We start from the raw sequence: 20,162 nt of genomic DNA, 5'->3' as shown, positions 1-20,162 counted from the left end.
ACAGACAGTGCCGTCAATGGCAAGCTATGCATTTGTTTTAGCTGTTTAGACTCCAGCAGTACCCCAACGCACACTCTGAGGTCCTCAAGCCTTGGCTCTTGCCAAGATGCACCTAATACTTTCCAGAATTAGGTGAGCAGGATAATAATAATAATAATCCTTGCATTTGATATAGCGCCTTATCACATCTCAGAGGTGTCTTCAAAGCGTCTCTAAGTGTCTCTTGTGGAATCCTGTAGCTCAGGTGTTAGACACTCGCCTCGCAAGCAAGAGACTTGGGTTCTATTCCCAGCAGGGCAAAATGTGGGGCAAGATTCCTTACGCCACACGCCTCTGTTTACCTGGCAGTAAATAGGAACCCGGTTGTTAGTCAATTGGCAGATCGCTTTTCTGGGGATAATAATCCCTCAACAAAAAATAATAATAATAATTTGGTCATTCAATTTGTTCACGACTGTTTGTGGGTCACTGCTGTGAGCAATTGCCTTCCGCGATTCAGGATTCCACTGAGCTACAAGATGTGGTCCCTCCAGGGAGAGAATGTACTGTCCATTCCAATAAACATCTTTGGAATTTCCACGTGGAAGTGGGATGTATGGAACGTTCAGTCTGGTTTGGGTACTCTTAAGCTTGGTGATAGTTTTCTACATGTGTCAGACACACAGCTAACCAAAAAGAAAGGGATTTGGCGTCTTTAAATGCAGTAGGAGTGGACAGAAAGGCACAATCATGTTACTAATAGTCCTTACACCTTCACCTTAACCAAATGATTTATAAGGTGATTCCTTGACATTTACAAATTGTTGCTCACAGTGGGTTGTTTACATGACATGGTTCAATCCACATGACAGTCAAGATCATTCATTATTGATGCTTGTGCATTTAGGGGTCAGACACAGAAGTAATGCTGCAATCACAAATATGTTCTACTACCATGTTTCAACTGGAGAAATGCTTCATCTATTCAAATCTGAACAATAAATCTGGAGACATTTTTGATCTATTAATCTTTACCATTAACAGGGGGCAAAACATCTAATCGGAGGACAAGAAAAGACGTTAAAGAATCCTCATAATAATAATACTTGCATTTGACATAACTTCTTTCAACTCATGAGGCCATCTCCAAGCGCTTCACAGGATTTACTGTGAAGGATAGTGACTGTGTATGTTGTAGCAAATGCAGCAATCAATTTGCACACAGCAATGTCCCACAAACAGCCATGAAATTAATGAGCAAACCAAGTTCATTGGGAGAATCTGCCTTCTTTTGTCAAATAGTGTAATGGGATATTTTACATCCACCTGAACAGGCAGACGGAACTTTGATGTAACTTTTCATTTGAAGGATGACACCTCCAGCAATGCAGTACTCCCCGGCACTGTTTTCAAGTGTCAGTCTGGATCACACAGTTCAAAGGCCATATGAAGCCACAACCTTCCAACTTAGAAGTGAAAGTGCTGCCAGGCTGACACCTACATGATAAAACCAAAAGAGTCCAAACCATTTGCAGAATAAGTTTGTAGCAAGAAAAGTAAATCCTGTAGCGGTCTGCAACAAATAATTACAATGAAAAAATGGTCCTTGTTGGTACAGAGGAATCAATATGTATGCACATTGCTATAGCATGTTCTCTTGTGCCACCAAGTGGTTTATACCTGAGTAGCATGCCAAAGAAGTTTTAAGCCTTGGTTCTTGCCAAGAACTCATTGTGAGGGATTTCCGCAGGTGTCAGACACCCAGCTGACCCAAAAAAAGTTATTTTAATAAACCGGTTGCATTGCTTTCCCCTTTTTAATATGGGGTGCTAAAAGTTGAACAAAATCAAACTCTCTTGGGTGCGGTTGCCCATCAAAGCTATTTAAATATAATAAACATTTTAGTTAACTAGAATTCTTTGAAATTATTTGAAAGGGATTCCTGTCCAGGTTACTATAATAGTAATAATAATCCTTACATTTAGTGTAGCCCTTTCATGTTGGGAGAACATCCTAAAGCGCTTCACAGGATATACTGTAAAGTGCAATGACGATGTGTTATGTGGTTGAACACTCTCCAAAGGTGCAATTCCAAAAAATTTAAGTGCAATGTGACATTTAAGCAGGATATTTGTTTCATACCAATTCTGATTCCTCCAGTCTTGACCTCACATTTAACCCATCCTTGCCACAGACATAATCTTACCCATATTACTGTATAACAGAAGAACATAACGTCAGATCAATTTACGTACATGTTTAGATTACATTAAACAGTGCACTCTTGCTAATATCAATAATGCCCTAGAAGGTGTTTAACACAAACCTGAGGCGCTGTTAGCTTTCAAGAAATTTGCATTTGATTTCGCTTTTGCTATCACTTCTCCATTCTTATATCCAACATCCAACATGCGGCGAGTCGCATGCAGAAAATCCTATTGTCAGGGCAGCTCTATTAATGGAGATCTTCTCATCAAATTGAGGCCTGAATGTACCACATTCAAGGTGGAAAGAGAAGCAGTTGGAAATTGTAGATGGTCATTTTACTTAGTATGTTCCATTAAGCTAAATCTGTTTTGAACTGGTATGTTCAGCAAATTTATCCATGTACATCTATAAATAAATGCTATGTATTTTTTAAATTATAATTTAAATTTACATGTATAGTGCCACTTTAAAATGGTGTTGCATTTATTTTTAAGAGCAAAAGGCCACATTTATAGAAGTGACTAGAGAATACTGTAGCACTTCACCCACATCAACAAATTTGTTGGCTTCAATTATTCAAAAAGTAACATTAATATTTATTGAGATGCTTGACCTAGCAAATTTAAGGAACATCAAATATGTTCGACTTTCACCAGATGCTGCACGTCCTAAGCCTGCGAATTAACATAAAAATCGTGTTGATAAATGAATAAATGATTTTCTTTGAAGTTTCTGTTGTTGAATTGAAAATCACATTGTAATCAGCAGAGGGCGCCACCAGCTGTGGGGTATTTTGCATTTTTCGATTCAGGACAATTTTTTTTAGTAATAATTCTTGATTTCTTTTGTGTGGAAATATTGACTTGTGTCTATTTTGCTTCAGTCTATGAAAGTGTAGCAAATTGTGCTGCTAATTTAGATGTGACTACGGCCTGTTCGTCAACATTTGATTTTCACACACTGAAACCTTAGCTTTATCTGACAAACACAGTAGCAACATCATCTGATTCGAAATTCATCAGATTTGCAAAGGATTGAACAGGAGTCTAATTTAGTCCTTTAAAATTCTGAGAGTCTATTGCCAAGGGAAGTGTGTCTGTGGAGGGGGCAGATTGAGAATGGCCTTTTGTGGTTCCATGCTTTCTTATGTTCTTATGACTAAGAATATATTAACTCAAGTGGTTATTCTTCCTCTTTTGTATGTGGTATAGTATAAGTGCATTGGCCAAATAACATTGAACTGATGACTGCAGTCCTGGCTATACAGAGGCAGAAGTTAGTTTCTTAAAACATTTCCTTTGTGCTCATTTTCAAAATGAAAGGGCAACACATACAGCTAAGATCTGGCTAAGGCATACACTTACCTGCACATAGAAATTACTCAAAGCCAGCAAAGGGAAATTCAATGTGTAACATAACAGTAATAATTATCCTTGCATTTGATATAGCTTCTTATCACGTCTTCAACGTCTCAAAGTGCTTCACAGAACATACTGTAAAGTGAATTGACTGTATATTTTGTGGGCGGAACTGGCTGCCAATTGCGCACAGCAATGTCCCACAGATAGTGATGGATTGATATATATGGCTGATCAACCCCTTTTTATTTAAAATAAAATTATCTCTCCTTTGTACAGGATATTCTGCGAAGCGCTTTGAGATGCCTCGAAGACAGGAAAAGCACTATATCAAATGCAAGGATTATTATTATTATTTTAAAGGGAAATTACAAAGTTTGGGTTGGCATAATTTGAATTATAGCACTATGTATTCCAAAAATATGCAGAAGGCACATTTGTTACCCATCCTAGGCTTCTGATGTATTTAGTAGATGAAAATGAGTTGACTTGTCCCTTTGTGTATAAGGTACTTTCCAAATTGAGCAAGACTATAGCTTGTAGGGAGGGAATATGAGATGTATGGCAGCAGCTGGGGAAAGAGAGAAGGATTTGATTCAAGCATTCTTAAATATTGAGAACAATACAGCTTTTTAATACTCCACTTGAAAAATAAAATATTCTATCAACATAATAAGCTTCAAAGGATTTCAAAGATTACGTTACTTAGAGCGTAATGTGATCACTCAATCCATGGCTGTGTGTGGGACCACTGCTGTGTGCAATTGGCTGCTGTATTTCTCCCACAAAACACAGAGTCACTACACTTTACAGTATATTCTGTGAAGAGCTTTGAAACGTCTCGATGGCATGATAGGGCGTTATATTAAATGCAAGGATTATTATCATTATTTGATATAGCGCCTCATGATGTCATTGAGACGACAACAACAACATTGCATTTATATAGCGTCTCTCACGTCGGGAGGACATCGCAAGGCGCTAGACAGTCAGTGTTTCAGACCTGAGCTGGGGGTCGGGGTTGGGGAGGGTGGAGGGCAGGGGAAGCAAGGTAATCAGAAGCAGAGGAGGCTCTTGAGATGGGTCTTGAAGGAGGAAAAGGAGGGGGCGAGGCAAAGGGACTGCGAGATGGAGTTCCAGAGAGTGGGGGCAGAGTGGCAGAAGGCCCGCTCACCAATGATGGGACGGGAGAGGCGTGGTACGTGAAGCAGGTCGGAGCCCACTGAGCGGAGTGAGCAGGCAGGATGGTAGGGGGTTAGGAGGTTGCAGAGGTAGAGGGGAACGAGGCAATGGAGGGCTTTGAAGGTGGTGACCAGGATCTTGAACTGTATCCTCTGTGTGATGGGAAGTCAGTGGAGTCCGGTGAGGATGGGGTGATAGGGTCACGGAACCTGGAGCGGGAGAGGACATGGGCTGCAGAGTTCTGGATGATCTGCAGTCTATCGAGGGAGGAGTTGGGGAGGCCGACAAGCAAGGAGTTGCAAAGTCAAGCCTGGATGTTATGAGGGTTTTGGCCGCCTGCGGTGTGATACAGTGATGGAGCCGGGCAATGTTGCGGAGGTGGGGGAAGACAGAGCGGGTCATGGCATGGATGTGAGGCAGAAAGGAAGATGCCAAGGTTCTGAACTTGCTTAGTAAAGTGAGGTGTGGATCCATGGATGGTGATGCTGTTAGCGCCTGAGGTGAGGAGGGGCTGACGGGAACCAATCAGTAGAGCCTCGGTCTTGTTGACGTTTAACTGAAGAAAGTTAGCTCTCATCCAGGACTTGATGTCTAACAGACATTCTGTCAGGACAGCAATGGTCCTGGAGTCAAGGGTAGAGGCAGAGAGGTACAGTTGGGTGTCATCCGCATAAATGTGGAAGTGGAAGTCTGTGGCTGATGTCACCAAAAGGGAGCATCTAGATATTGAAGAGGAGACGGACCAAGGACAGAGCTCTGAGGAACACTGCACGAGACAGTGCGGGGGCTAGAGGAGAAACCGTTTGTGGAGACGAAGTGGAGGCGGTATGAGAGATACGATCTGAAGCAGTCAAGGACAGAGCCGTGAAGGTTGAGTTGAGAGGAGATGTGGTGGATGAGGATAGAGTAATCAACAGTGTCGAAGGCAGCAGAGAGGTCAAGGCGAGGAGGCAGAAGGAGCCCTGGTTGCAGATGGACAGAATGTCATTTGTCACTTTGACCAGGCTGTTTCTGTGCTGTGGGTGGCACGGAAACCCGATTGGAGGGGCTTCGTGAAGGGAATGGCGGGAGAGGAAGGAGCGAACTGAAGCAACGATTTGTTCCAGGACCTTGGAGAAGAAAGGAGTTTGGAGATGGGGCGGTACTTTGAGAGCAGTGATGGGTCCAAGGAGAACCTTTTAAGGATAGGAGTGATAACGTCCGTTTTTAATGGGGTGGACACAGTGCCAGTGAACAGGCAGAGGTTTATTATGTCTGTGAGTAGGCAAGGACGTGGAGCTGGGAGATAAGGAGAGGGGTAGGGATGGGGTCGAGGGAGCAGGTGGCCGGTTTCATGCGGGTTATAATGGTGGTGAGAGGAGTGGGAGACAGGTTTGAGGGTGTGGAGGGAAGGATAGGTAGGGCATGGGGTGAGAGGGAGAGATGGAGTGAGGGTAGTAGACGGATGGGCAGAGGCAACAGAGCAGATCCCCTCAACTTTAGATTCAAGGAAGTCTAGCATGTTTCAAAGAGGTTCACAGAATATAGTATAGAGTGAATTGACTGTATATTTTGTGGGCAAAACGCAGCGAATATGGATTGAGTGTCCATATTTTTTATTTTATTAGAAGGATTATTACCCTTGGAAAGCGTTCCACCAATTGACTAACAACTGGGTTCCTAGTTACTGCTAGGTAAACAGAAATGTGCGGAGGAAGGAAAAGTGCCTGAGGTTTAACGATGCCCGAGAATTGAACCCGGGTCCTCTCTTGCAAGCGCTCTAACCATTACTCTACAGGACTCCACTGAATATTAAGCTTTGACTTACGTTCCTCTGATGTTCAGAACTTGGCACTTGTGATGCCTTATGTCATTGTGATGCCGACTGACTCCCTTCAGTTCCTGACAACTAACTTAATCCAACCACCTATGACTCTAGAGCTACAACTGAGTTATCATGACTCATATCACGACAGGAGTCAAGGCAACATATTGGTTACACAGAACAAGTCATACTATGAGAGTAAATTATTTAAACATAAATTATGATTCATCACATCACTGCACATTAATAATGCAGCAAGTCAATTGACAGAATTGCATCTGATATCTGATATTCTCTTAGGGTACTCATCTCTATCACTTTCACAATGCTTCCAGCTGCTACAATTAAAATGCAAACAACGACCACTTCAACAACAACTTGCATTTATATAGCACCCTTCACCGGGGTAGATTCCAGGAGCACTTGTCCAGAACGCTATAACTTGCACACACTTATAATTCGTTTAAAATGGGATTGGAACTATTTATTTGATATATATCAATTATGTTTTTACATTAATCTGAGAGCAATGTCCTCTCGTTTCAGAGACCTTTTTTCTCTGCCCTTTCTTTTTCACCAGCAAAATCATCCCTAGGAACAAGGCTAAGAAGTTGGGCAGACTGATCGACCACTCTATGGTGAGTTACAAAGTTGTGTATGAGGAGGATATTCCCTACCTGTACTTGGTACCTACGATGTGCCAGGACCTCACTTGGGCAAAAGTTGCAAGTTCATCCGATTTGAAAAGTATTTCTTTTTAAGCAAGTTTGCTCCCAGCAATAACAACTGGTTCATTGGTAAAGGTCGAGTAGCTCTTTTTCACTTTTAACCAGAATCATTTAAATGATTTCACATTGCATTCAGTTGGATGGTTTATTACCAACAGTATAACATTTCTGAAAGGAAATACTCGTTGGCACTCATTATTTTAGTTTACAATCGAATTTCTTTCCTCTCCAGTCCTGGAAGTCTTCAGATTACCACCACAACAACATTTGAATAAATTTGTTGCACCTTTCACATCGGAAGCACGTCCCAAGGCGCTGGACAGTCAAAGATTTGCACCCGAGCTGGGGGTTGGGATCAGGAGGGGTGGAGAGCAGAGAGGGTGGAGACATAAAAGACATTCTCATATACTTTGTCACATTGTTGTCATACTTAGTTCCAAGACACTATTATACGGTAATGAGCAGAGTTATCAGATTGACTTTGATGAGAAACTTATCATTAATGTTCTTTTGAGATTTTAAGTGGTATGAGTGAGCTGCTTTATTCAGCATGGTGCTCTTCAAACAATGTATTGTAATCAGTTCCTAGGCTGATAACTTTGGTAGATTAATTTCTGTTTATGAAAGCTTCATAACTTTACAAACAGAATTACATTTAAGATTGGGAAATCTTGGTGGATTCATTCACTACCTTTATGGCAGGTATAAAACCCTGATGATCTTTGATCAAAAGTATCCATTGAAAACTCTTCCCCAGCAAAACGTTTTATAACATTTGGACCTTGTTGATAGATTTATTTCAATATCGATGGAGTCCTGGTCAAATGATGCCAACATTTGCTTGGACGTTGTTCATTGGGAGAGTACAGAGAGGAGGCAAAGGGCACTTTGGTTTATATCACTTCTCCTCAACTAAAGTAATGTACTAATGCAGCTTACACTTGTAGTGTTTTAAACAGGAGCTCAGATTATGCTCCATTGTGTATTTCAAGGTGTGCAGCCAAAGGATTTCCTGCAGCCCATGTCTAAAATCTACTGTCAGGTGGATTTGAGGTACAAAGGGTTAGTGTGGGAGGGAAGAACCTCTGTTTTCCTCGCAGAGGCAAATAGAGTGCAGCCCTCCTCAGGGATTGCACACTGCAAAACTGACAAACAGTAACTGCTGTTCTCAGTATCTGGACCTGGAATCAACAAGGGAATTCTCTGTATAGCAGACTTCTGACAGCAAAAGAAGACATTAATCTTTCTCCCCATCTTCTGGCTAAGGTTCCAAGGACAACAAAAACAACAAATTACACTTGAGTAGTCCCTTCATGTCAGAAAGATGTCCCAGGGTGCTGGACAGTCAGTGATTTTTGGACCTGAGCTTGGACTTGGGGTCAGGAGGGGTGGAGGGCGGGGGTGGGGTGGGGGGGGGGGGTGGGGGTGGGAGGGTGGCCAAAGGCACGGTTGTAGAGGAAGGTCTTTAGATGTGACTTGAAGGAAGCAAGAGAGGGGGTCAGACAGAGGGATTGTGGGATAGACTTCCAGAGTGTGGGGCCAGAGATGCTGAATACTCGACCGCCATTGGTGGGGTGGGAAGTACAGGGGACCTGAAGCCGGACGGTGTCTGCCGAGTGGACAGAGCAGACCGATTGATATGGGGTTAGGAAGTCGGAGAGGTAGCGGGGAGCAAGACTGGGCTTTGAAGGTGAGAACAAGGGTTTTGTATTCAATTGTCTGAGGAATGGGGAGTTAATGAAGCTGGGCAAGAACGGGGGTCATAGGTTTCTGGAGCCTGGTGTGGGAGAGGACACAAGCTGCAGAGTTCTGAATAATCTGCAGTTTGTGGAAAGAAACGATGGGAAGTCCAGCGAGCAGCCCATTGGCGTAGTCAAGCCAGATTCCCTACATTACCTTGCACCAGCAACCATTATTTATGTATAGATCTTGATAATAAGTGTCAGCAGGCTATTTGACTTCAAAATACATCACATCTGAGAGTATCCTGTTCACATGCATCCATGTGCATCCAAAAGGAGAAGTGAGGATCTTGTCTGAGTTCTTTCTTCCATAAGCTGCTGGTGCTGCCCACTTTTTGTCCGCCAACTCACTGTAGACTCTGGATTGAACCTTCCTGATCCGTGTGACTCCACCATAACCCAATTGAACTCATTGAACCAGCAGGGAAGCCTGACTGAACTCTGAAACACATCATAAAATGATCAACATTCATTTAAAACAAACATATACTTAATATATTTGCTGAATACGAGAAAAAAAGGAACTTGAGCAATAAGTAGCAAGGAGTCAAACACTCAGCTGATCTAAGTTCAGAAAAAAGCAAATCAGTAGTAAACAATCATTAACAAATATGGATGTGTTGGAAAGAAGTGTTGAAGTCCGACACATAACACAAACCGAATCTCAGATGGGAGTCCAATATATGAGCAGTGGAAAGATATAAGTTGGACAGCAGAAGGAGAAGGGCACCCCTGGAGAATCGAGTCAGAAACTAAGGGGAGACAACTGAGGTCTGATGTTATCCCAATCAACGGTAAACCGACTAGTTGGAGTATCCATAAGGAAGGCGAGACACCAGACCTGAAGTTTGTGTTTGGAGCAGTCTGAGGCAGGAGCCCAAGGAGACAACAACAACTTGCATTTATATAGCACCCTTCACTCGGGGTAGTGTCCTGGAGTGCTTAAGACAAGGTTTGACGTGAGAGTCAGAAGGGAGGCAAAGTGACAGCCTGAGAAGTGGTCAAGCTTGTATTTGCAGAAATCAGCAATTGTCACTTTGTCCGATATAAAGACCTCCTTAGGCACAAATACTAGATCCCTCATTGACAGGACGTGCACAGCACCCACCCTGGGTGCCCCTCACCCTGAACAGCACCCACCCTGGGTGCCGCCTCACCCTAAGCAGCACCCACCCTCCCTGGTTGCCCCTCACCCTGAACAGCACCCACCCTCCCTGGGTGCCCCTCACCCTGAACAGCACCCACCCTGGGTGCCCCCTCACCCTGAACAGCACCCACCCTGGGTGCCCCTCACCCTGAACAGCACCCACCCTCCCTGGTTGCCCCTCACCCTGAACAGCACCCACCCTCCTTGGTTGCCCCTCACCCTGAACAGCACCCTTGTTGCCCCTCACCCTGAACAGCACCCTGGGTGCCCCTCACCCTGAACAGCACCCACCCTTGGTGCCCCCTCACCCTGAACAGCACCCACCCTGGGTGCCCCCTCACCCTGAACAGCACCCACCCTGGGTGCCCCTCACCCTGAACAGCACCCACCCTGGGTGCCCCTCACCCTGAACAGCACCCTTGTTGCCCCTCACCCTGAACAGCACCCTGGGTGCCCCTCACCCTGAACAGCACCCTTGTTGCCCCTCACCCTGAGCAGCACCCACCCTCCCTGACTCTCAGAGAGCAATCACCCCCCACCCCCCCCCCCCCCCCCACCCACCCCACACCCTCTCCCTCTCAGCCGCTGACGCAGGGACAGACAGGTGCTGATTTGCTGTCACCTCCTGAGCCTGAAACGAAACCTGGAGCCATCAGTGCCACGTCCCGAGGGATTACTCGGGGCCCCACAGCGCTGAACAGCAGAGACGCAGGACTTGGCTTCGAGACAAGTGTCTGTTGGAGGGTTTCAGAGAGAGAAAGAGACAGAGACAGAGAGAGAGAGAGAGAGGGAGAGAAAGAGTAACGGGAACAGCTGTGCCCGGAGTTGGGAGTTGCTCCTGAATTTCTCAGGAGTGAGGCTGTGGGACCTGGTGGTGGTGGTGGTGGTGGTGGTCTTCACAGAAGGGTGTGTGTGTGTGTGTGTGTGTGTGTGTGACAGTGCAGGGGACTGGCACTGGGGAGGGGAGGGGTGGTGGGAGGGTGTGTGTGTGTGTGTGGGGAGAGTGGGGGGTGGAGGTGATCGCTCCTCTTCACAAGTGCTCCCCAAGGCTTTTTTTTTGGGGGGGGGTGGGGGTGTGGGTGTGGGGTGGGTGGGGGGGTGCAGAGCAGCTGCTCCTGGTCCCTCCGGCACAGCCACCAGCCTCTGGGCAGCGAGTCGGAGTCCGTGCGCTGTGCGCTGTTGGGGCTGTGTGGGGTGTGTGTGGGGGTGTGTGTGGGGGTGTGTGTGTGGGGGGGTGTGTGGGTGGGTGTGGGGGCTGTGTGGGGGTTGTGTGGGGGGTGTGTGGGGTGTGTGTGGGGGGTGGGTGTGGGGGCTGTGTGGGTGTGTGGGGTGTGTGGGGGGTGTGGGGGGTGTGTGGGGGCTGTGTGTGTGTGTGGGGTGTGTGTGTGTGTGGGGGGGTGGGGTGTGTGTGTGGGGGGTGTGGGGTGTGTGTGGGGGGTGGGGTGTGTGTGTGGGGTGTGGGGGGTGTGTGGGGGTGTGGGGGGTGTGGTGGGGGTGTGGGGGGTGTGTGGGGGTGTGGGGTGTGTGTGTGGGGGGGGTGTGGGGGGTGTGTGGGGGGTGTGTGGGGGTGAGGAGCACCGTCCAAAACAGACATCGACTGCTGGTTACCCCGACGGGGAAGACTGAATTGGTGAGTGTCTCTCTTCTGAACAGGGTAAGGAGAGGGGGAGAGAGGGGAGAGGGGAGAGGGGGAGAGGGGGAGAGGGGGGAGAGGGGGAGGGGGAGAGGGGGAGAGAGGGAGAGGGGGAGAGGGGGGAGAGGGAGAGGGAGAGGGAGAGGGGGAGAGAGGGAGGGGGAGAGGGGAGAGGGAGAGGGAGAGGGGGAGAGGGAGAGGGAGAGGGGGAGAGGGGAGAGAGGAGAGGGGTGAGGGGAGGGGGAGAGGGAGAGGAGAGGGGGAGAAGGAGAGGGGAGAGGGGAGAGGGGAGAGGGAGAGGGGAGGGGGGGGGAGGGGGGAGAGGGGAGAGGGAGAGGGAGGGGGAGAGGGGGAGAGGGAGGGGGAGAGGGGAGAGGGAGGGGGAGAGGGAGAGGGGGAGAGGGAGAGGGAGGGGGACAGGGAGGGGAGAGGGAGGGGGAGAGGGAGGGTGGGGGGTGGGGGTGGGGGTTGAGGTGCTGAATTGTAATCTGAACTGAGTAAAGCCAAACTCCTCTGTGGGCTACACCTCACTGTCAAACGCTGCTCGTCTGAGACTCTCTCAGCTCCTGGTGTGAGTGTACGAGATGTCGTGCACCACAGTACTCCGGGTGGGCGACAGAGATCTCTCGACTATAAGATGCATTAGGGATGTGGCTATGTCTGTTGCATGTATTGGATTTGGGGTATGAGGTCTTCTTCTCTTTTGTTGTCGCAAGGAGTGAGTTGTTGTGTGTTTTTTTCCCCACCCCATACATAGCAAAGGAGGTTTAGAGAGTGAATGAAATATTGTGCAACTTTGGTTTTGCAGCTGAATCCTGAGCTTGAGTATCATCAAAGTTGCCTTCTCCCACCTCTGCGTACACCCTTCACTGCTGAAACCCCAACTGATGTTTTGGAAACTTGAGAACTGATTTTCCAACCCCCACCTCCCCCCCCCACCCACCCACCCCCCACCCCCCCCCACCCCACGCCCCGCCTCGCCTCCCCGGCCACCCAACTTTTACTTTTCCGCAGTTTAAATGATCATACAATTCTACTGGCACGGACACTAGGGGTGGAATAACTTCCTTCTGAGCTGTACACAGAAAGATTTTAAATGGGATCGAGGGCAGGTGGGTCACACCGTTGACGGGAGAGCCTTCAGCCACTCCGGCCCCAACCTCTGGAATTCCAGCCCCAGTCACTCCGCCTCGCCCCCTCCTTAGCCTCCTTCAAGTCCCGCCTCAAAACCCTCCTCTTGGACCATGCCATCCATCACCCCTTCCCCTCCCCCTCCCTTCTCACCCCTGACCCCAGCTCGGGTCTGAAATGCTGTACACTGTCCAACGCCTTGGGACGTCCTCCCGACGTGAAAGGCGCTATATCAAATGCAAGGATTATTATTATACAAATGTAATCTTGTTGTTGTATAATTCTATGATTCTACAGTTTGAGTTCTTTCCTGCACAAGCCCCTCATCACCAGCCTCACAAACCTCTAATGGCTCCCGTATATGGGGGGACAGGGTAGAGGATCCTAACCCTAATCTTCCATTTTCTCCACCCAACTCACCTCGCTGTTCCTATATAATTTTCTTTCCTGTAATTTTCTCCGCTCTATATTGAATGATCTACACTCCCGTCACTTCACGATCAATGACCCAGCCATCAGTGTCATGCCCCCGACCTCTGCTACTCTTTCCAAACCCACAAGGGTCTTGGTGTGACAAGGCCACAAGAAAGCTTTGAATGGCCCATTTCATCTAATCTCTCCAGAATATTCACCCTACCAACATAGCATCACGTTGCTTTTATATAAATAGTTCAGCATCCTGGAAACTTCTTGCATTCATTAATCTCCCTCTGGGTAAATAAACATTTCCTGGTATTTGTCCTGCAATTAATAATTGCCCTTTGAAACCTAGAATCTGTGTTCTCTTATTTACTATCTTGGTATACCTGAAAAGATTGTTCTAGTTTACTTTCTCACTCCCATTTAAAATCTGTATACCACTAAAATTCCCTCTGAGATGTCACCTGTCAAGACTGAAGAGTCCTAGTTTGTCTAATTGTTGCTCATAGCTAAGTCTTGCGTCCTCAGTCCCTGCCATCAAAATCTTCCTAAAATCATATTTTTTTGAGTATGCCTTTGGCCAAAATCTTTAAACCTCACAATTCTCTGCTTATGTCGACCAGAAAATTGAGAAGTGCTTGGAGACCCTTTTTTTAGGTGCAAGTCGCTATATAGATGCAAGTTGTAGTGTAATCCTAAAGTACACAATGACTTGTAACAACTAAATCTTACCAAATGGAATAAATCACTTTATTACATTTGGAGTTAACTACCTAGAGTGCAATTAGAAATTATATTGCACAAGTTTTTTGTTGTGTGATCACAAGAAAAATTAAAAAGTGAAAGAAAGAAAAATTATGGAGATTCGAATTTATCTGCACACAGTGGATATTGTCATTAATGTATTCTCTTATTGTGCAGTCAACTGATTTATTGTCATTGACAAGGACAAGGCTTTAAAATCAATAAAAAGCAGTTTCTGTCCCAGTAGTGTAGTAATGTTTCAAGCACTGAGATTGTACTGATTTCAGAGCTCATGTAATGTATTTGTTTTAGGTTTTGAAATACAATGGGGAATGGCTTGGTGAAACCCAAACATTTCAGGCAGCCAAGAAGTCATATCGTGAGGTTTTCCATCAATGGTAACAAGTCAGTGCGTTTGAAAGACTCTGAGACCGGGATAAATTTTAAAGCCACAGCAGAAGTACTAAGAAGCAGATTACAAGAACTTGAATTGGAGAATAAAAGACAAGACGAACAACTGCGTGAGAAGGAGTGCACAATACAGGGACTTGAAGAGCAGCTTTGCAGGCAGACCAGTTCAATGGCTGAACTCACTCAGGAATTACAGGCAAAATGCGTTCAACTCAACAAACTGCAGGATGTCATTAAAACTCAGAGTGAAGTTCCTTTGGATCCACCGCCGCCGTTATCGTCATTGCCATCTCCCTTCAAATCTGCGAACAGAATTGTGAATCAGTGCACTGGTTTGCTCAGAGACTTTACCAACAGAAGACAAGGAGCTAAGGAAGGTGTGTCAGCGGAACCCACCTCAAGAACATATGATGCCAGGAAGTTGCCAGAGTTCTCTTTAGAAAAAGCCCGTGTGCGAAAAGACTCATGGTAAATGACTATTGATTTTACAGATTCTTGTTGCTTTGCAATGTTTTTCATTCCAGAATCCAGCACATTTCCATGCATAATTGGAATGCATCATGTGAAACTCTCAGTTCGGTTTGAATACAATACTCTTAAACATAGTATGCTGCACATACTCCACATGTGAATATTAAAACCAGACTGAGAGTTCCATATATACATACAGCCATAAGCCATGAAGTGAATGGTCAGTTTTATCTGGGCGATTTTTGGTTAGAGAAACTCTAACCAGGAGAAACTCCCTTCTCTTTTCAAATAATGTCATGGGATCTTTAACATCCATCTGCGAGGAGACGAGACCTCGGTTTAACGTCTCGTCCAAAGGATAGTTCCTCTGACAATGCAGCACACCCCCAGCACTGTGCTGGAGTGTCATCTTAGACGATGAGTTCAACAATGGGGCTCAACATAGGGCATGAACCCACAACCTTCTGACTCATAGCGGAGAGTGCTACCAACTGAGCCAGGCTGACACCTATGTTTAGTAGATTATCAGCTAAGATGAAAATGAGTTCTTCTAAGGGCAGCTCTGATGGTATGGTTGATAGGGATGCAGCTTATTGGAATAGGGGTGCACTGGTTTGAATCCTAAGCTACGTTTGCTGGTATCAGTTGAGGAGGTTAACTTATCGGATGTTTAGGGAGGGGATAGTCAGGCTGGTTTCTGATCCTGGTCCCTCTTTAGCATTCTCTACTTGTGCATGGGTATAGCTATAGCAACTGGCAGAGGAGAGGTCAGGCTGCCAAGGTTCACTCATGAATTATGGTGAATTTAGGGGAGAGGGTCTGGGAAGATAATCAGTGTCCACAGAACCACATCTTGGCTTGAAAAGTCTGGACGTCTAGGAACAGAGGTGTGTGCAAATGGAAAGAAAATTGGAAAAATAATAAATATAAAAATAGTTTAAAAAATTACCACTAAATTTGGAAAAAGAGTTATACTATGTTGAGAGCCATCAAAAGCATCGGGCAGTTTATTTCAATGCGTTACTTTATTTTTTAGTTTTGTTGTGTGTTTAACACAGTGACGTATTTTATGGCATTTGGTAAAAGGGTAATACTGAAAGGATGGATAATACAAAACCAAAGAGCAAACTAGACTCAACAGCTGGCAATCTTAAATGTGACATGAGACACAGACAAAAAGAATAGAGCTCATAGATTGATAGTGTACTTGGAACCTTTCAATGTTCTGTGTTAGAGGTGTTATTTTGAATTTAACCACAGGAGATTACAAACTGAAAATAAACTCAAACATTTTATTACAAAGTAAACAAAAACACACCCACTCATAAACAGTGTCAGGAACATGTGCTTAATGCCTGTTAACATTACCTGGATCTGGATTAGAACTCAACTTCACCCTGGACAGAAATAGTTACTACTGTGTAGACATTCACCAACAAATACACAGTCACTACACTTTACATGAACTCCTGTGAAGCACTTTGAAACATTTGAAAAATGGGATAAGGCACCATTTTAGATGCAAGGATTATTATTCTTATTCTTATAATCTCACAGTATACACTTCTCATTCAGAGTAAATCTGAACAATCAAACTAAATTCCAGTTAAGGATATGTTTATAGGTACACACAGTTCAGCAATGGATGAGTAATCTGAATTCCTTTTTTAATGCAAATCAGTAGATCATTTATCCTACGGAGTCTCTTTTAAAGGTCAAGGGATCATTTTAAAGACAGGAAGCCAACAGAAGTAAATCATTGAAATGGTATTCATGAAGATCATGTTCATTATATAATCATAATAATTTTTGAACAATTTGGAAAATTTGATTCCATGGATTGGATTTCAGAAATTGTTCCAAAATATTGTGAAAAGTACAGTGCTCTCTATGACAACCCATTGAATTCATCCAGTAAAATTTATGATTTCTATCAAGCAGGACTATTTGGCGGTCTAGCCCACTGGATAAACAGTTGACTGGCCAGTAGCTGCCAGCGTTTAACATTAGACTTGTTCTGTACTAGACAAGCCTGTTGGAAAATAGCTCTGAGCTATTGGAATGTCTGTCTCCTGTTGAGGGAACTATTGATTATACTGTGGAATAGTTTTGCCAACAGCAGAGCAAGCCACGTGGTGACAATGACAAGAAGCGTAGCTTTAGGGTTTATGAATCTCATGAGACAGTTAGCTCAGGGTACAGACCCTTGAGCACTTGTCACCCACTCACATACTGTAGTTATGGTGGCCTTCCTCATTTTACCACTTCGTTTTCAGTGTGCGTGTGTGAGTCTTCAAATGACTCGTGTTTCCTGACAGCAACTTTATGTAGCTTTTTAACTTTCAACAATGCAACAACCTCTGCTGGCAATTAAAGAAGGTTTGTTAGGTTTCCAGAGGCCTGAAATTCTATGCAGCCTTAACCTTTAAGACCATTGATTCTTATCATATAAGATTGTGGAAAATTGTGGAAAATTCTTTTATCTCATTTTGAAAGTTTTTTTTAAGAAGTGTGGAAAACCAACTTCCAAATTAGGACTGAATTTAGGAATTTTCAATGATTCTGTGCTATCTTAAATTTTAAGACAAAATGTGTTAAAGGCTAAAACTAGATTTCTTTTGGTCAGCTGAGGTCTGACACATGCAGGAACCCATCATCATTCTGAAATATATCCAAACCAAACTGAGAGCTCCATGCATGCCATCTTTACATGGAAATTCTTGTGTACGGAATGGAATGCACTCTCTCTCTCTCGCTTTAAGAGGGACGCATCTTGCTTACCTAATTCTGGTGAGAATTAGGCACAAGTTGCAAGAGACGAGGCTTGGAAACTGCAAAGTGTGCGATGGGGAACTGCTGGAGTTTAACCAGCTAAAACATGACGTGAAAGACGCTATATAAATGTAATCTTGGTGCTGTTTAGTTTTAAAACTGCGTAGCTTGCCATTGCTGTTGCCGTCTGTCAAACTTTCTCGCTGCTTGTTCACAGATTCCGTCATGACCCTTGAACCTAAGACAAGGTGGAATCTCTAGCCTTTGGTCTCATATCTTATACTATATTTGTTCTTTTTATGGCACCTTGAACATTGTATAGGTCACAAGGCTAGAGTTCAACAGAGGGATGTGAGGATGAATGAAAAGTCTAGAGTTTTTGTTTGATTATCTTTGAGAGAAACAATTCACAACTTTCCTGGAGGAGACTGAATGGCTGGGGTAAAGCCCACAACAGGACTTTGTTTTTATGCATTGCAATGATACTAGTATTACATACAGTATGACATCAGGTATTGGAAAACTGATTTCTCAAACATCTAATTCATTTTGTGGCTATTGTTTTCACCAAGGACACAGATATGTTCTGTTTATTCTGAATTGCCATTAGGTTGAGCTATAGTCTCCACTAATTTAATAATCTTGATCTCTGTAGCCATGTCTCCTGAGACACTTGTGATTACTATCAACGTGAGTTATATTTGTCTAAGTCACAGACGCCAGTGAAGAACCAGTACCTTTTAGTGTTCATTTCCCCTGTTGGGACTTAGAATCTAGCACTTGAGTGCTTTGAAGGAGGGGAACACTAGTCAATCTGATCATGTGGTTGATGTGCAGTTGGTAGTTAATCCCGTGTGATACATAAACCCCTATTTATGGGGCACAAGTGTATTTTTATAGGCAGAATAATCTGTGAATTGAAGAAGAATATTATTTCTATAAGTTTCTTCAATTAATTGTTTCTTTGTCTCTGTGCGTGTGTACCTGCATGCATGTGTCTAAATGTGTACATATGTAGGTATGTACGTGTGTGTGTGTGTGTGTGTGTGAATGTTACTGTGTTTATGTGTGTGTGAGTTTGAGTATTTTTTGGGGGAAGGGGGTTTATTTGATCTGGCTGTCAGAAGAAAGTTTGGCAAACTGAAACTACCCGATGGTCCAGGTTGTACCTCATTTTCCACCTGAAATGGAGTAGACTGGAAGGAGGATTATTTTGTACCTGTGAGTGGTTTGAAGCTCACTTCATGTCCCATTTCCCAGTACTATCTTGACGAGTATACAATTCACCAGAAAAGCGACTAAGGATACAAAAGATCTTGGTGGTCTGAACTAAGCCTTGCACCTTTGAGAATCTTGGTTCTAACTTATATATACAAGAGGAATGGGAGATCTCACTATATAAATGCAAGATGTGCTGTCAACCTGGCTTAGTTGGTAACACGTTCACCCCTGAGTCAGAAGGTTGTGAATTAGCCCCATTCAGGACTTTGAATTTACATAATCTAGTCTGATACAGTGTTGCGGGTGTGATATATTTGTTGGAGGTGCTGTCCTTCAGAAGAGATGTTAAGCTGAGATCTCGTCTGTCTGCTCAGGTAGAGGCTAAAGATCCCATGGCACTATTCAAAATGAAAATGGAGTTTCTCCCAGTATCTTGGCTAACAATCCTCAGATAAAATGGGTCATTCACTTCATGAGGGACATTGTTCAGCGCCTTGGAATGTCCTCCCGATGTGAAAGTCGCTATTCAAATGTAATTTTATTGTTGTTGTTGTTGCACCAACTTTGCTGCCTTGTTTGCTTACAAAATACAGTCACTACACTTCGCATTATATCCAGTGAAGTGGCTTGAGGTGATCTCATGACATGAAAGGTGCTATACCAAATGCAAGGATTATTATAATGAGATCTGTCATTAAATGTTTCTGTTCCTTTGAGAAAGGCAAAACTGTTTTTTGAAAGTATATTTAATATATACTTAAATATAAGCAGGAAGCTTGTTACTGAGAGGCCTAATGATTTCTTGGCAGCCTAAAGAAGCTTATCACAGACGCCCTGAATAAGAACGACTTTCTCAAGCGGTTGGAGATGCAGCACATCCGAAGCATAGTGGAATGCATGTATGAGAAGAACTACCAAGAGGACGAGTATGTCATCAAGCAAGGAGAGCCGGGCAACCATCTCTTTGTGCTGGCAGGTACTTTGCATGCTGGAATATTCTGCAGAAGTCTTGAAGCTGCATTTTGACGACCTGCAAGATCCAGTTTTCTTAAAAAAAACATATAACAAAATTGCACAAACTTGGGGATATTAAGGGGTGAAGGAATAATATACTCCTTCTGTGGACAATCCTGTGTGCAATCCAGATATGGAATGTTCAGTCGTCCCAACATTTACACAGCTATTACCCGATGAAAATTACTTCCACTTGC

The 20,162-nt window shown here is 44.4% G+C and overlaps 1 protein-coding gene across 1 annotated transcript in view; it reads left to right on the top strand.

Annotated features, from left to right (window-relative positions):
• The first annotated feature begins 11,691 nt into the window (after positions 1–11,691).
• Positions 11,692–20,162, top strand: part of prkg2 (protein kinase cGMP-dependent 2) — a 38,893-nt gene continuing 30,422 nt past the window's right edge. The window contains exons 1-3 of the mRNA XM_042341473.1: positions 11,692–11,778; positions 14,389–14,955; positions 19,761–19,927. Coding sequence (XP_042197407.1) covers positions 14,402–14,955; positions 19,761–19,927 — 721 coding nt within the window. The 5' untranslated portion in view covers positions 11,692–11,778; positions 14,389–14,401. The remainder of the gene's footprint in view (positions 11,779–14,388; positions 14,956–19,760; positions 19,928–20,162) is intronic.

The sequence above is a fragment of the Callorhinchus milii genome, unplaced genomic scaffold, assembly GCF_018977255.1.
Source record: "Callorhinchus milii isolate IMCB2004 unplaced genomic scaffold, IMCB_Cmil_1.0 Scaffold1, whole genome shotgun sequence".
In the NCBI taxonomy this organism is placed as follows: domain Eukaryota; kingdom Metazoa; phylum Chordata; class Chondrichthyes; order Chimaeriformes; family Callorhinchidae; genus Callorhinchus; species Callorhinchus milii.
This window is presented reverse-complemented; position numbering and strand designations above follow the sequence as displayed.